The sequence below is a fragment of the Callorhinus ursinus genome, unplaced genomic scaffold (assembly GCF_003265705.2).
Source record: "Callorhinus ursinus isolate GAN/ISIS: 27379988/994484 unplaced genomic scaffold, GSC_fseal_2.0 scaffold6, whole genome shotgun sequence".
In the NCBI taxonomy this organism is placed as follows: domain Eukaryota; kingdom Metazoa; phylum Chordata; class Mammalia; order Carnivora; family Otariidae; genus Callorhinus; species Callorhinus ursinus.
This window is the reverse complement of record NW_027397068.1, coordinates 65,039,098-65,056,857: the sequence shown is the minus strand read 5'-3', so window position 1 is coordinate 65,056,857 and position 17,760 is coordinate 65,039,098. Positions and strand designations below refer to the sequence as shown.

Sequence of the window (17,760 nt, the reverse complement as noted above, 5' to 3'; positions counted from 1 at the left end):
GAAGGATCAATTAATAAACTTGTTAGCTGAACAGAAATCTCTGGACCCACCGTAATTATGTCAATTCCTATTTTGTATTTTAAATGAGGCATGAATTTTAAATGATCTACAAGTGCAGTTTGGTATAAATAGCCTTTCTGGTACTTCAAATGAAAGTATAACGTGAAACCATCGATGTTAATTTATCCTGAGCGCACAGAAGGTATTAGGGGTTCATTGCAACATACCTCAGTGTCACGGGGGCAGTGCTCTTACTGAGAACAATGGACCCTTGTATCTTTGAAGAAGTCTGTCCCTGGCTGAAAACCAGCACATCTGAGCTACTGAAGGTGGACGTGCTGACTTCCATGAGCCAGCTCACTGAGCAGCTATCCCTGCTGGCTTGTTGGCCCTGAGCAACGGGTTAAGCCAGAAGACTCCCAGAGGAATCTCGTTCTCCTAAGGCAACCGGGATATGTGGTGGGTACAGCTGGGGTCTGGGAACAGAAAAAATGCTCATTGCCAAAGAATCTCTATTTGTCTACGTCAAGTGAGGACCATAAGGAATTCACATGGGTGATCTTTTATATTCTCAAATAGAACATAACAGCAATGTCAAGGAAGGAACATTAGGAATGGGTGATTTTTTTTAATTAAAATTTTTTGGGTTTATTTAAATTCAAGTTACTTAACATATAGTGTATTATTAATTTCGGGATAGTCTTTTTCCTTTTTCTTTTTTTATTACTATGTTAATCCCCACATATTACATCATTAGTTTTTGATGCAGTGTTCCATGATTCATTGTTTGCGCATAACACCCAGTGCTCCACGCAGAATGTGCCCTCTTTAATACCCATCACCAGGCTGACCCATCCCCCCACCCCCCTCCCCTCTAGAACCCTCGGTTTGTTACTTGGAGTCCGTAGTCTCTCATGGTTCGTCTCCCCCTCCGATTTCCCCCCCTTTAGGAGATTTTAATGATCTCTTCCCATCCAAACGAGGAAAAGATGATTGTGGACTGAGCATGTGGCTTTGCTAACTAACACATAATGTATTTTTATGGCATATGTGTTGATTCTCTTTCCACAAACCTTGCTTATAAACCTCAATGTGTTCTAAGACTAGTACAAATGAATGCAAGGTGTGGTTTGGGTTCTATTTTCAAGTGCAAGGAGCCCTTGTTTTTACAAGTGTCTCTTTTTCTTGGCTGTTCAGCAGGAGTCATAATTTCCCTTATGGATCTCCTGGAGATGTGCTTCCAAAGAAAAAACTCTGGGTGTAACAGTCTCACTGAAGAGCACAGTAAACTACAGGTGACCTTTGAACAATGTGAGAGTTGGGGCACTGACCACCCTCACCCATAGTCAAAAATCCATGAATAACTTTTGACTCCCCCCCACCCCCAACTTAATGACTAATCGCTTACTGCTGATTGGAAGCCTTGCCCATAACATAAATAGTTGATTAACACATATTTTGTATGTTACATGTCTTACAGACTGTATTCTTACCATGAAGTAAGCTAGAGAAAAGAAAATGTTATCAAGAAAATCATAAGAAAGAGAAAATATATTTACAGGACTGTATTGTATTTACTGGAAAAGATCCGCATGAGTGGACCTGCAAGGTTCAAACCTGTGTTGTTCAAGGGTCAACTCTCCTTTCATGAAAGAGAAATCATTTTTCGATAAAAAATTATTCCTAAAACAAGTCCCCAAACTCTCCGATACTGGCGTGACTGAAAACCTATGCTGTTTTGAATGTTTTTTCCCTAAAACCCTAAAGTTGAAGGTTTTTCTTTTGAAGTGGTATGTTGTATGTGATACCTTTAAGGATAGTATCTGTGATAATATTAAGTAACGTTCCTTAAGTGGATATGGATACTGTCCCTACACAATGGTCTCCTGTCACCTAAATTTAAGTCAGAATGTCTGGGGAATGGATGGAGTGGTGGTAGAAGGTGGCTGGCTACCATGAGGGGGGACACTGATAGTCCCCTGTACATACCTCAGCCTTTCTTGACTGGCCCATGATTTTAGATCCAAGAATGCATTTCTGGAAACGTCTATCTTAGTGACATTCCATTTTTCATGTTAGAAGAGAGCATTTAAATGAAATTACAGGAAGCCTTGTGGAATGCCCAAGTGAAACATACAGACCACTCTTTCTTTCCTGTCAGGTGCTATTTCTAGCACCAAGGAAACAAAGCTGGGACGTGCCCTGCCAAAATTACGTGGGGCAGAGTAGACCGCATTGAGGAAGCTGGGCGGGTTCTAACAATAGGCTCTGATCTGATGAAACCTACCAAAGACAGAAGGGTGAGGCAGCCAGTAGGCTGGCGAGGAAGCGATATACGGCGGGCCAAATGAGACCTGACAGAAAACACAGAAGCCAGGGCTGAAACAGAATCTTAGTCTGATGGAGATTTGAGGTGTGTCTACAAAAGGGTGTGGTTTGGTTAAGGGAAGGCAATGTGGGAATTTGCAGCTGAATTGTGGAAAGGAGGCCAGGGCCAAGAGGCTGCTGATGGGCTTCAAGAAGTCCGGGTTGAAAGACCAGAGCGGGATCATAAGAGAAAGCAGAACATGAGAGAGTGTAGGATTTCTGAATGAGATACCGAACTGTCTGGAAAATAGAAGAGGCCGCTTTCTAATAGAATACTCCAAACAATCTGTTGCACAGCAAGGGGGGAGAGCTCAAAGGACACTGGGAGCAGGCAGGCCAAGGGCAAGTCTGAAAAAGGGAGGAAGGAGCCAGACGAGGTCAAAGGGCCTGCGGGGGGAGATAATGGTACAAGGACCAGGGCAACAAAAACAAAGTACATCCCTTCTCCTTAGAGTGGGGTTTCTTTTCTTTTCAATTACTGGGAAATATAAAAGACATATAGAGATGTGCATAAATACCATTTTAAGTGTTAAAATCCTATTAATTATAACTATATGTACAATGTGCATGGACTTAATGCCCCAGAACTGTACGTTTAAAAATGGTTAAAATGGGAAATTTCACATTGTGTGTATCTGTACTGCAATTTTAAAAACTATATATACATATATAGAAGTACTTACACTTATCTTTATATATTTATTTCAAATTTGAGGTTCTAGCTGCAAGTGCCTGCAGGCCAATTAGAAGAGAGCTCACAAAGCAACCCTAACAACTGACGTATGTTTAAGTTTGAATCGTTAAGAAATAGAAAACAGTTCCTCAGTAACCAACCTAAATACCACCCCCCCCCCCTCTTGCCTTAAACAGACCGGCAGGAGAGCAAACCCTCCTAAACACGCGAGCGGGCGGTGAGAGTGCAGTAGCTCAGAAATCAGGGACGCTGGCTGCCCTGGGCTGAGTCTTCCCTCCCAGCAGGTCTGTTTTGATCTCCCTCCATCCAGTCCCCGCTGCGATCAAGAGAGTGGCTTCACACAAAGCACAGGAAAGACCTTCTAATAAAAACAAACACTATCCTCTCTCGCTGTCAAGGTTACACCTCGAAATGTTTGCAAGGCTAGAGGAAGGGTACCAAGATGATTTTCAACCTTAACTCCTGATTTAACACGCAAGATTCCGAGTCGGATTTGCAAGCTGACTTTCGGGGCCCCCAGGCCTCTGCAAAAGTGACTGACTTTTTATTCTATCCCTAATGGCTCCCAGTTCTAATGCAGAAAGAATGCTGAACATCTTCCTTTGATTTGGCGCCTTTCATTCTTGGTGCAATAGGAAACTTGGCTTCTAATTCCTGGTTTCAACCCACGTGAACAGGAAACCAATCCTAGAGCCCAACACAGTCACCTGCGTTACAAGACAATTCTTGAAGGTCAATTCAGGAAGCCCTCTCTCCACCAGAAGTGAATGTGAAGAGAGAGGGACAGCTGACCTTGATTGCCAGCTTCCTGTGTTCCTACATTTTACTCTGAGGCTTTTCATTTGGTCTTCACAGCAACTCACAGGTGCTGATGTCGATATCAGACACAATTTTCTAGATAAAGAAGCTGAGGCTCAGAGAGATGAGTTAACTTGCTCAAATCTATATCCATCGTAGGAGGCCCAGTCAAGATTTAAACTTAATTCTGCATGACCTCAAAGCTTTCTTCTTTTAACTATCCTTATGTTTTCAATTGCCCATTTGTTATGGGGCAAGTCCCTCACCTGCTCCAAGCTTGTGCTTCTGCGTTTGAAACGCAGAGTAGAGCCCACACACCCTAAGGCACTGGGTGAGATGTGCTTGAGGTAATGCATGGAACAGGGATTTGAAAGCTAATAAACCGTAAAAAGAGATTCGTTTTTCTTTCTTAAACTATTTTGCTATGTCCTTGCAGGAATGGAGATACTGGTCAACTGGAAAGATCTCTCAAAAGTCCTGCTACAAAAGGAAAAGTTACAGAGAAGATGACTTCTAGGGGACTGTGATCATCCCAAAGGGCTGTAAGGAAACCATGAACTTAAGTTTAAACATATTTATTCTCACCGGATGAACTTCCTTTGAGCAATTAGGCCACTGTATCTTATTTCCTGTTCTATTTTTTATTAAGACATTTTTTTAAAAGATTTTTTTTTTAAGTAATCTCTACACCCAACGTGGGGCTCAAACTCATGACCCTTGAGATCAAGAGTTGCACACTCCACCAACTGAGCCAGCCAGGGGCCCCTCTTATTCCCTGTTTTAAAAAGTTATTATTCAGAATTAATCACCAGCTGCCTCCAGTTCCATAATCAAAAGTTGCCTACTTAAAAAAAGAAGTTGTCTACTCTTGAATTAGAGGCTACTCTGGGGGCACCTGGCTGGCTCCATCTGTGGAGCGTGTGACTCTTGATCTCGGGGTTGTGAGTTAGAGCCCCACGATGGGTGTGGAGATAATTTAAAAATAAAATCTTTTATTTTAAAAAATATTTTACTTATTTGAGAGAGAGAGAGCAACAGAGAACATGAGTGGGGGTGGGGGGATGGGGAGTGGGGGGAGGTGTAGAGAGAGAGGGAGAAGCAGACTCCCCACTGAGCAGGGAGCCCCATGCAGGACTCAATCCCAGGACCCCAAGATCATGACCTGAGCTGAAGGCAGACGCTTAACTGACTGAGCCACCCAGGTGCCCCTAAAAAGAACATCTTTTAAAAAAAGAAGCTACTCTGATAAAAGAGGTGCAGAATTGTTCTCGGAAGAACAGTGGCTGCTTAACTCAATTTTCTATCAAGTTCAGCACAGACCCCCAAATCAGAAGTGCAGCCTGTTTCCTGCTTTAACTCAGGGCTCACCATCATCAAGCCTCTCACTCTAGGAGCTGTCCGGCCCCACAGGGTCTCTGAGGTCAAGTGTTTCTTGCTCTCTAGCTGTTCCTCCTTCCACTGGGGTTTTGAGATGATTCCTCCTCCCCATACAAAAGCAATCATGTCCTGCCTTCCTATACTATGTCAAATGCCTCTAAATGGTCTCAGGTGACTTTCTTCTGTAACGCGGAGATGGGACGCCATCAGCCCTGCACGGAATGCATTCTTGGTGGAACACAGTCTGGGGAGATAGCAAAAGGCACAAAGGAGCTCAGTTTGTGCTCAGAAGCAAAGGCAGCAGGGTGATTTATCCAAAGTACTTTATTACTTCTTTTTTCCTGTAGGGCAATCCCACACATATCAACTTGCCAAGCGCTAAAGGGTTAGTTGCGGGGGAATCAAGAGTTTCAGGAAAACCCTGAATTAGCCTGTAAAGGTTCACCAACATGATATACAAGAAACGAGGAGGGAAGAAACGTTTGAGCTATGTTACAGACTGCACCAAGGGATACAGATTTCTACAAGATTATAAACGGTCTTCTATTATCTAAAATCATCCTGCCAATGTGAGGAACACAGCGATGAGGGAGGCAGCGCGCAGTGAGCCAGAAGCAGCAATCGCTCTTGTCGTTGTGCGGCCATACGCTGAGATGTTGTTGGTTCTCTAATAAATAATTATGCAATCCACATCTAATTTCTGTGTTATAAGAAAAGGGAGAAGAGTATGCTGGCAAAGGGGGCAAGAATCCTAGCAAACGCAGGACTTTAGTCCACAGTACTATAAATCTCCCCCCCGCCCCATTTATAGGGAAGCAGATATTTTAACAGCATTATCTCCATGAAGAATGGGAATTCAGAAAGAAAATTAAAATATCGGAAAGGAAAGGGGTTCATCTTTAGGGTAGTGCATGTGTGAGACGGCATAACTCAGAAACATTTCTTCTCTTTACCCACCTTCTTTTCACTTGGGAAGGTTTCCTTGAAAACAGCCCTACTTCGTGAAATCATTCATTCAGAACCTGCCTTTGCCACTCAGAGTGAGGTGGTTCCAGATCAGACGGCAGTGGTCTGAGGCTCCTGGAGCAGGCCAGGGGGAGGGAGGCCCCGACAGTGGTCTGTGTGAGAGGGCCCAGGGTGGGGACAGGCGCTGCAGACAACCGGACAGGCTCGCCCGGGCAGGAAGGTATGGGAAGGAACACAGGGCCGCATCTACCTCCTGTTTCAGATCTCCAGGGTCAGAGAACTCACCTCTTCTAATTAGACCATTTTTCTTTATGTCGAACCCGGGTCTCCTCCGTTTACCGATCTCCACCCCCTCTGTATCCCAGAACAAGCTCTTCTCTTGTTCATGATATGGCCTTTCAACACGACGAAACTTTTGTGGCCTAACCGTCCCAATTCGGTACTGAAATTCATCCGTTCACATACATTTACGGAGTGCCCACAATGTCTGTCCTGTGCCTGTCACCGCCGTCCTTCCTCTGCAGGTGGGTCCCCCTTTAAGTAGTACCCCACTCTCATCCCCACTTTCAAACACAGTACTGAATTCTGAAGAACAGGGCAGGAAGAGCACCTCCATCCTTCTAGATACTCTCCCAGCTCTGCTTCTTTCAGGATATGGGACACTAGGAAGCTATGTAATGTCCTTGTACTTTAGTTTCCATGTGTATAAAATGGGGCGAATATCACCAGTTCCTACCCAAAAGGGATGCCGAGACTAAAGCAGTTAACAGGCACGAGGTGACTGCATGCCTGGCACACAGAAAGCCCTCGGTAAGCATGAGGCTTAGCAATAAGATTAAAGCCAAGCTCTTGGATGACGTGACTCTGCTATGCCCTCTCTCCACGTATACTGTTGGTTTATGCATCTGATCTGGAAAGAGGAGCGATGTTACTGTCTGTGACATTTGAGAGACCCACAGAATGTGTGAGGGATGAAGGAATGGGAGAAGAATCAACCAGCTTAAAGGCTGAGCACCCTGACAACCATGCACTATCAATGGGGACAAATCCAGGAGCCAGGGCTGAAGCCGCAGGATTCAAAATAGAGATGTGCAGCTGGGTGCCAAGATTAACTGAGTGAGGTCCTGGGAAGTTCAGATTTTCTGACTGAAGGCTCATTATCCAGCTGTTTAGAAATGCATTAGACAATCCAGCAACTCTACTTCTGGGTGTATACCCCAAAGAATTGAAAGCAGAGTCTTAAAGAGATATATTTATACATATGTTCATACCAGCATTGTTTATTAGCCAAAATGGTCACTGACAGATGAATGAATCAACAAAATGTGACATATACATACAATGGAAGGAAGAAAATTCTGACATATGCAAGAACATGGATGAACCCTGACATTACTCTAAGTAAATGATACAGACGGAGTGTTCGTACCCTCGCCTGCCATTCATATGTTAAAGACTAATTGTCAATGTGATCAGTGTTAGGGGACATGGGGACTTTGGGGGCAACCAGGTTGATGGAATTAGGAGGAGGTGGGGCTTTCAGGGTGATTAGGTCAGGAGATGGGAAGCCTCAGGAATGGGATTAGTGTCCTCCTAAAACAGACCCTAGTGATACCCCAGTTCTCTTCCACCTGAGGATGCAATGAGTACGCAGCCGTGCATGACAGAGGAAGCCGGCCCCACCAGACGCCTGCCCAAACCTTGATCTTGGACGCCCCAGCCTCCACTTCTGCTGTTCATTAGTGACCCAGTACGTGCTATTCCTCCCAGCAGCCTGAAAGGACTGAGATGGAGAATAAGCCCATCACAAAAAAGACCAGAACTGGATGGTTTCACTTATATGAGCTACACAGACCAGTCAGATTCATAGATACAGAAAGGGGAAGGGTGGCTACCAAGGGTGGGGGTGGCGGTGGGAATGGGGTGCTGGGGTTTAATGGGTGTAGAGTTTAGGTTTTGCCAGACAAAAAGAGCTCTGGGGATAGGTGGTGGTTGCACCACAATGTGAATGTACTTAACACTTTTGAACTGTACACCCCAACATGGTAGAGATGGTAAGTGTCAAGTTATGTGGATTATACAACTAAACATATTTCACAAATATCATACATATAGCTCCAGAAAACCACAATGAAGGACGAGAACCATGGCAGAAACAGACGAGGAAGATACTGCTCATGATTTCACAAGCCTTAAGAAGTTGCTCAAAAGATGGGGCACCTGGGTGGCTCAGTCGTTAAGGATCTGCCTTCGGCTCAGGTCATGATCCCAGGGTCCTGGGATCGAGCCCCGCATCGGGCTCCCTGCTCCGCGGGAAGCCTGCTTCTCCCTCTCCCACCCCACCTGCTTGTGTTCCCTCTCTTGCTGTGTCTCTCTGTCAAATAAATAAAATCTTTAAAAAAAAAAAGGAAAAAAAAATAAGTTGCTCAAAAGAGCAAGTCCTGAATGTGTCAGCTGTCGAACCCTGTTCCCAAAAGCCCCTCCTCGCTCAGGCCTGCTCCTGGGAAGTAGAGGGTAGCTTTGGGAGCACAGGCCCTGGGGCAAGGATAGCTTCTGCCTATGGCCATGGGCCTTGGTCAGGTGGTTCAACCTCTTTCCCCTGCACTTTCCATATCTGGAGGGTTGTTGCGGCCAATAAACAGGACAAGTCGTGCCCCCCCCCCCCCCCCCCCACTGGCCCAATGCACAGGGTAGGTGGAGCTTACCTGAACATCATACAGGAACCGGAAACGGCTTCCCTTATTGGCAGCGTCTCTCACAGCCCGAGCCAGCTGCACCGACCCTTTCCCACCAACGGACCAGTGATAGCAGGGGACCGCATCAAAGGCGCCAGCCCGCTTCGCAAGCTCACAAACTAAGTCAATCTCAGCGCGGGTGTCGGTCCTAGTGATGAAAACGTTTGTGGTTTTGCATCTGTATTCATTTAGTGATGTTTTTAAAAGAAAGACTAACCGTTTATACAGAACTTTGCTCCCTAACACTGAATATATTCTCAACATCAAAAGTGGTTACGTTGTGTTTAGATAAATCAGACTTAAAGAAAAGCATTGGCAGGAAAAAAACCCCTCTCCAACAGGACTCAAATATTTCAAGTTGTTAAGGGTTTTATTGAGAAAATCCCATAACATAACCCTTTGATCATCCACAGTCTTTCAGACAGAAATGCTGGGTGGAATTTAAAAAAAAAATAAAATAAAAGCCAAGGAAATGTTAACTCACTATATAGATTTCATTTCCCATAAACAGTTGAGAAACTTCTGTTAAAATGAAACCAACCCAACCCAAACCAACCAAACAAACAGAAGGAGCAGAGTATTTCTATATAGTTTTAGATGAAGCCGAGAAAGACCAAACACCCTCAAGACACAAATAGAGTTCACAGGGTGGCCCAGCAAGAGGAACACATTTTAAGTGGGGGGCTTCACTTACTTGAAGACATTCAGAGCCACAATAACGGGAACCCCAAAGAGCTGAGCAATCTGAATCTGCTTCTGAAGGTTACAGCAGCCGTCTGCCACCAGCTGGATGTTCTAGAAGAAAACCAGACCCCCATGTATGCCTCCGACCAATGCTGCCAAACTAAACTGGCCAGTCCACTCTGGCGGGTTTTGCTTCCATCTTGCTCCCTTTACTGTCCTAGAAGCTATTAAACAAGCCCATAAAACACTTTTTCCTCCAAGAAAAGGTGGCTTACAGAAGGAGGAGGCTCATTTTCAAAATAATTTCTGAAATCAGTCTGGACCCAATGGTGTATCAAGGTCTTGAGCCAGGCAGCTATTTCTGCTGCTGACTGGCGGCCAGGGCATAAGCAATGTGCTCGTTCTCTTGTAGGTTGGTACAAGGCCCCGGGGAGGGTGAGGAGTGTGGCCCAGCCATTCCCGGCTCAAATCCCTGGTGCCACCTGTAGGAGCGAGGAGGTACTGTTGCCAGTAAATCAAAGTCTATTTACCCAAGAGTCAAGCAACTCAGGTGAGTGATTAAAGCCAATTGTATATGCTCCAAAAGTCAGTTTTTTCCATAGCAGAAGAATACATGGGTGAAAGCTTCCTATTTGTTTCTGTGCTGGAGACTGGGTTCCTGCTCTGATGGCTGCTCAGAGGGTAGGAAACAGTACATATGTGAATCCTACAACCATCATTTCTTAAGAATGAAGAGTTAACTGAATGGACTTTATCTCTCGCCCCCACCCATTTCCTCCGGGATCATTAGAAAAGCAGTTTTCCAAGAGGCCACTGGTGGAGGACTCATTGACTGATTGAGATTCAATTGCTAGCCAATGGTTAACTGGATTTAAATGGTTCTGCACATAAGCCTTCAAGACACCTGCTCTTACCTCCTCTGTATATTCTTTCTTTAGCGGGACACCAGCAGTTACCTGAGACAAGAAAAGGCAAAAATGAAGAACAAACCCATTAGAATGCTTATTCTGATACTTGTTGCATTTACGAGTAGCCAGGTGGGTTGAATTTCTAGCAGCTTCATGGAAAATGCATCCGAATGAGCCCTACTGGATTGTAGTGTTTGTTTCTGTAGGGGCTGAAGGACTTCCTTTCTCCCGCCCTACCTCTTGCCCGCACACCTGCACCCACCTCCAATCCTGTGCATGCCACCACCCAGCAGATGCACAACCCCCGCTTCATCTCCTGTACCCACTTCCATGGAAGCCAAATACGTCCACAAGGGTACAGAATGGTAGCAGGGAGCTCTTAGAGCAAATGCCTTTTACTTAACTGTGCCCAGCAGGCTGGAAGTGTTGAAAAGCCCAAATATATTGAAAAGATTTGAGTGGATTTGACAAGGGTAACTCGCTTGGAAACCAGCAACTTGCCAATGTGTTTGCTAATCTGGGGGCTTGGTTTTCTTATCTTTAAAAAAATAAATGGTTAATTGGCATCGTACTAAACACTGAAGGGAGGAAGATTTATTTATTGTTACCGGGAATCTTGACCACTTTATCCTGTCTTTTGTTGTTGTTGTTGTTAAAAAAAAAAAAAGCTTACTCTGATAAAGATCTGAAGGAAAAACAAAACATGGTCACTTTTTGAGAAGGTGCATTTAAAAAGCACAAAATGTACTTTTAAACCAACAACTGGCAGCCCCAGCTGAACCTAAGTCTTATTGGAAGCTTTTAAAAAACACTGATGTGGGCACCCGGGTGGCTCAGTCGTTGGGCGTCTGCCTTCGGCTCAGGTCATGGTCCCAGGGTCCTGGGATCGAGTCCCGCATCGGGCTCCCTGCTCTGCGGGAAGCCTGCTTCTCCCTCTCCCGCTCCCCCTGCTTGTGTTCCCTCTATCGCTGTGTCTCTCTCTGTCAAATAAATAAATAAAATCTTAAAAAAAAAAAAAAAAAACAACACTGATGTCCAGACCAATTTATCCAGGATTTCTGGGAGTGAGACCCAGGATCAGTACAGGTGATTCTAACTTGAGCCAACATTGAGAATTTTCTTACTGGTGCCCATTATCCTAGCATAAAATGGAACTTATAATTTGAGTGAAACCTGACTTATATAAGGTGTACCATCATTCTCAATAAATTCTAAATAATGTTAAAGTAATTGCCATTACTTTCCCCTTTTCAGGGCCTATTTCTCACAACAATGTAGGAGGTGGCAAGGGCAGTTTAAAGATGAAGTATTAAAGTTGAGTAAGTAATATAATTTGTAATTTTAATAGTTTAATCCATTAAACATATCATCTTAAAAGACCAAGAAAGTTACTCAACATTTATTTAGAATAAAATGTTGGCAAAATAAGAATAGAAGCCAGTTTCCTTAATTTGATAAAAATATATACTACAAACCTATAGAAAAATCAGATGTAGTGAAGAAGTATTAAACATATTCTCTTCCAGATCAGGATAATAAAAGGAGGTCTACTATTAGCACCCCTACCTAATACTGCACTGCCAACTAGAAAGACCTGGTTAGCGACAAGAAAAAAGTATAAAGATTAGAAAGGAAGAAACAGACTGTCATTATTTTCAGACATGACTGCCCACATGGAACTCTCAAGTGTCTACAGATAAATTAGTACAATTACTAAGACAATTCTAAAGTCACAGGGATGTAATGTATAGCCTGTGACTATAGTTAATAATACTGTATTGCATACTTGAAAGTTGCTGAGAGTAGATTTTTTTTAAAGATTTTATTTATTTATTTGAGATAGAGAGAGAGAGAGAGCATGCATGTGCACAAGCAGGGAGAGGGGCAGAGGGAGGGAGAAGCAGACTCCCTGCTGAGCAGGGAGCCTGATGATGCGGGGCTTGATCCCAGGACTCCGAGATCATGACCTGAGCCGAAGGCAGATGCTTAACCAATGAGCCACTCAGGCGCCCCGAGAGTAGATCTTAAAAGCCCTCATTGCGAGAAAAATGTTTAACTATGCATGGCGACAGATGCTAACTAGATTTGTGATCCTTTTGTAATGTATACAAATGTCCAATCATTCTATTTTACACTTAAAACTAATATAAAGTTTTGTGTCAATTACACCTTAATTTTAAATAGTCAGTGGATATAAAAGTAATATATAAGAATCCAGAAGTAACCTGTTAAAACTATACAAAAATGTAAAGCACACAGTAACAAATCCATAAGGAGATGAAGAAGCCGTTTGTGGAATAAACTGTAAATCGTTATTAAAATACACTTAAAAAGACCCAAATCAGTGAAGAGGCATTCCCATCATCTTAGATGGCAATCTGTCAAATTTCCCTAAATTGATCTATTGATATGATGCCCTTCCAATAAAAATCCTGGAAAGATTCTTTATGGAACTTTATGAGCTAATTCTAAAATACAGATGGAAGTCAAAAGGACCAATACCAGGCTGGGCACACATGAAGAAACAGAACACCCTGGTGTGGAGTTTGCCATAAAGGTATCAGGGCAGCACAGACACAATTATATGTAAATAGGCCAGCAGAACCGAAGAGAGATTCCAGAAAAAGACCTACACATGTATCACAAAGTAGGCCTAAAGATAAGACAGAAGGAGGGACTATTTAAATAAATAGTACTAGACCAATTGGTTATTAATATAAAAAAAAGAAAAGGAAAGAAAGGAAGATCTGGTGATTGCATCATGCAAGAAAATCAGTAGCAATGGGTGCGATGGTTAATTTTAGGTATCAGTTTGTGCCACAGGGTAGCAGATAGTTGGTCAAACATTTTTCTGAGTGTTTCTATGGGGTGTCTTTGGGGTGAGAAGAACATTTAAACTCGTGGACTCTGAGTAAAACAGATCCGTGCCCTGCCTGCCACTCCACGCACACCATGTGGGTGGTCTGTATCCATTAGTTGAAGGCCCTAATAGAACAGAAAGATTCTGTGCAAGAAAAATTCTCCAGTGGACTGCCTTCAGAGTGGGACTGGAACTGGAATGTGAGCCCTCCTAAATCTCCAGCCTGCTGACCCACTCTGTAGATTTTGGACTTGTTAGCCTCCAGAGATGTGTAAGCCAATTCCTTATAATAAATCTCTTTTTGCATAAATACACAGCATATTGGTTCTTAATACAATGTATTTTAAAGAATTAATGGTAAAGGATGTCGAGATCCATAAGTATAACAATTATTAGTTCTTACGTTGCAGCATGAATGGTCAGCACTTTGGAAGACAGGATATGAATTTAGAATTATTGGGGCTAAAATGGGCAAGTTCAAGGGTGACAGGATTTTCCACTGCACAGATTATGGAAAAAAACAAGCTGAATAAACATAAGAGGCTGCCATGGTTATTTGTGTAATGATACCTAAAGGAAGTAGAAATTATAATGGATCAAAAACATTACCACACAGTTGTTTCAAGTAAGAAGGAAAGACACTGAGATGGATAATACAGAGTATAGGATTAAGAAGATGAAAGTTCATTTATTATTTAGTTGTTGAAAACACTTCCTGGATAAAGATTCTGCCAGGCATTAGGGATACACACATTAATAAGATATAGTCCCTGATCTCAAGGAGTTCAGAGTAGAGAAGGGAGACACCCAGAGACAGTCATAAACCAATGCAATGTGGAAGGCTCTTCTGGAGCTCAGGAGAGGGATACTAAGCTTTCCCAGGCTTCCCGATCCTTTCCTTCTATCATCCTCCACCCAGATCTGTGCCTACCAATTGTGAGCCCTGTTAACAATCACTGGGCTGGAACCATGATGTGAAGTGGAAGACATACAAGAGTAAGGTCAAGAGGGAAAAGCAATCAGTGTAAAACAAGCACACACATTAAGAGGAACTAAAATAGGATTATAAATGACGTAGAGAATTTTTATGGGACAGAAAGGAGACTATGGAAAAACACTCGACTAGAACTCAAGAGTCTGGTTAGTCCCTTAAGACGATGGATGATATGAAGCAAATCACTGAATCCTTCTGTTAGCTTAGTTATTTCATCTTTACAAGGACTGAGCCAGACTCAGACAATCTCTAAGCCCTTTCCAGTATCAAAGTCTTTGGATTTTATAACGTTCAGGGTGCAAAACAGTGAGGGAGAAATGGAAATTGGAATACAGATTCAAAATCTAAAGTTAAGGAGTCATTGTAGCAACAAAGGGTGTTCTGAACAAAATCAGAATTCTTTAGGATCTACTGCTTAATAATACATGTGTCAATCTTGTACCTGAAGATGAAGCTTTCGGCTACAATGAACTTCTGAAGTGTTTGGTTTTACTAGTGGATTTGGGATTCAGAAAATGTTTACCCTTCATTAATGCTCAGCTCTGCCTGGTGGACAGAGAAAGGAATTTGGATCTAAACCTCAGACTTCAGATCTGGCTCTCGGCAAGCCAGGTCACACTGCTCACATTCCCCAAACTGGTCTGAACCTCAAATCCCTTTGCTATAAAATGGGATAAAATAATGTCAGCTTCTCCTAGGACAAAGAATTGCTAACATGATTATACAATGCCCATCAGAGATGTATTTCATGATGGCAAAAATGTTATTTGCTATGTAATAATCATTGATTATGTGACTTCTGTATACACAGTATTACCAATTAAGCAATCAGATTTGGTAGTTTGTCTAGTATAACAATGTTATAAATGATAATGACACTCCAACTTAATTTTATTTCAAAAATAAAGTATGTTACTCAGTATAACATTTCTTATTCTCCCTTTGAAAGAAACCTCAAAATGAAAAAAGAAAAAATTTTCTTTCAGATGTATGTGAATTACATATATGACAGGTTAATACCAAAAGTCTGTAAAAAATGTTAAAATAGGGCATCTTTTCCAAGCAAAGCTCTTTTAGAAATAATTCAGAGCTGTAACAGAGCTATAAAGTGAAATCAGAATAAGCAGAAACAGAAGGAAAATAGTTCTAGATGAAATCTGATGAGACATTGCATCAGTGAACCAAAAAACTATCTGTACGAACACTAAAAAACCTCACCCACAAAAGCAATCACTCTAATCCTTATGTTCTCTGCTCAGGAACAAGAGCTTCCATCCTCCCATCACCATAGGGTTATAAAATGTTGACCTGAGGTTCAGGTATAAATCTTAGGACTCAAAAGTGCTCACATTATGCTCCTTCCCAAAATACTGCTTAGAAATGACTTTGTGAGTGTCACCATTTACTGGAATTTACCAAATGGTAAGTGCCTTATAATGGAGACTTATAAAAAAGGAGACATATAAAAATACCGCAGCTATGGAGTGGGTTTGAAGGTTTCAGATGTGAAATTCTGCTTCATCTTAATTTTAAAACGTGTTTGGCTGGGAAGGAAGTAGGAGACTTACGCTTGGCCCGCCTCCGTGCATCTTCAGAGCGCGCACCGTTGCCACCAGCACCACCGCGTTGGGCACCAAGCCAGATGCTCGGCACTTGATGTTGAAAAATTTCTCCATTCCAATATCAGCACCAAAACCAGCTTCAGTTACTGTGGAGAATCAAGGTGGAAACTTGTTATCATCTTCTCAAAACAAGAGTAAGTTTTGGCCATCGTCGGTATGACTCAGGTTCAAAGGACAGCTGAAATTCCCCACCACCTTGGTCCTATGCATTGCATCTTGTTCCTCTGCAACGGGAAACCGGTTTTCCCACAGTCATAGAAAATGTTCCACTTCCCTCCATTCTCTAAAAAGATGGCTCGCCACTTTGCTTTAGACTACCATGCCTTAAGGATTCATTGCCAAGGCCAAGATTCTTCTTCCAGTATGGACACCCAAAGCAAAGCATTTCTTACCACAGATGGGATTGTCAACTTTTTAATTGGGTTCCAGATTGTATCAAAGGACATTGCTAGCATGATTACTACAGAAGGCCCTTCTTACTTTTTTACAGCATGCAGAGAATCATTTATTTAATGCCACCTGGTCATTTCTGTCGACTGACAAAATTCAAGTTAGTTGAGAGGCTTAAGAAGATTAATCATCAGGCTTGATAAGATAGCATCTTTCTTCCGTAAGCACAGATGACGTTCATCTTTAGCCATCCCCTCCTCTGCCCCCAAACTACTAGAAATGTTACTGTGGAGGTAGCTGAGAGAATACCTAACATTGCCTTCCAAGATACGACTACTGACTGGCATGTGGTCAGCAGCATCATTTCCACACACAGAGGAGAGCTCTGGGATGGGCAGCACCAGCACCAGCACCACCAGGGGGCTTATGAGAAACATAGATTTTAGGTACCCCAGACCCAGTGAATCAGAATAAGCATTTTAATGAGATCCCCAGGTGAGATGAATGCCCATTAAAATTTGAGACGCACACTCTAGGAAAAGAATAATCTAAATGCAATAGGAAGTAAACATTTATGAAATATGCACTATATATTGACTGTCCAACCAAGGCCATAATTTATGGCAGAGACAGGAATTGGCAGTAAAAAAATTACTAAGATAAAATCAAAACATTTAAAATGTGAATGAATGAAGATATTTTGAGCAGTCACTGAATGCACACATTTTAACAAGAATTCAGAAAATAAAATCATGAAGTGTCACATATAATTTCAAATTCTAAATACATCAACCCATCATTCTAAATCTTTATTGTTTCCTTTAAGTACTTCATATGCCTGTATAATTTTTACAGAATAGGTAGAATTTTGTAGTTTGCTCCTTTACTTTAAAATTTTCAGAGTTTTCTCCCTGTACTACAAACTCAAAATTTACGATCTTAAGTGGCAGCTTATAATTTTGTTAGGTTGATGTATCAAGATTTACAAAATTGTTCCCCGTTATTAGACATTTGGGTTGTTTCCAATATAAATAATGCTGCAAAATATCTGTGCATATGAGATTTAACCTCTTTCAAATTATATTCTTGGAATAAATTCCCAAGGGTGAGAGCATGATGCCAGAGAATGTAAAAAAATTTTTATGACTGTTGATATGCTTTTGACAAATTGAAAAGTATTTCTTTAAAAATATTCAATTTGGAATGAATTTAGCTATAAAGTCACTTTGTCCTTTATTTTATTTTCTTTGAATAAGTGATATAGCAGAATGAGCTAAAGAAGCAAAAGACATTCCTTTTTAGCACTGTTTGGGACAATTCTAGTGATTTGATTAGTGGTGGTCAAAACGAGAGATCATGAAAGTA

At 42.2% G+C, this 17,760-nt stretch overlaps 1 protein-coding gene across 4 annotated transcripts in view; it reads right to left on the bottom strand.

The window, feature by feature from the left end:
* MTHFD1L (methylenetetrahydrofolate dehydrogenase (NADP+ dependent) 1 like) overlaps positions 1-17,760 on the bottom strand; it is a 185,235-nt gene that overhangs the window by 60,282 nt on the left and 107,193 nt on the right. For all 4 annotated transcript variants that reach the window (XM_073894092.1, XM_025866325.2, XM_073894090.1 and 1 more), the window contains exons 21-24: positions 15,952-16,091; positions 10,536-10,577; positions 9,632-9,732; positions 8,908-9,085 (exon numbers count right to left, since the gene is read on the bottom strand). In XM_073894092.1, the coding sequence (XP_073750193.1) occupies positions 8,908-9,085; positions 9,632-9,732; positions 10,536-10,577; positions 15,952-16,091 (461 nt within the window). The remainder of the gene's footprint in view (positions 1-8,907; positions 9,086-9,631; positions 9,733-10,535; positions 10,578-15,951; positions 16,092-17,760) is intronic.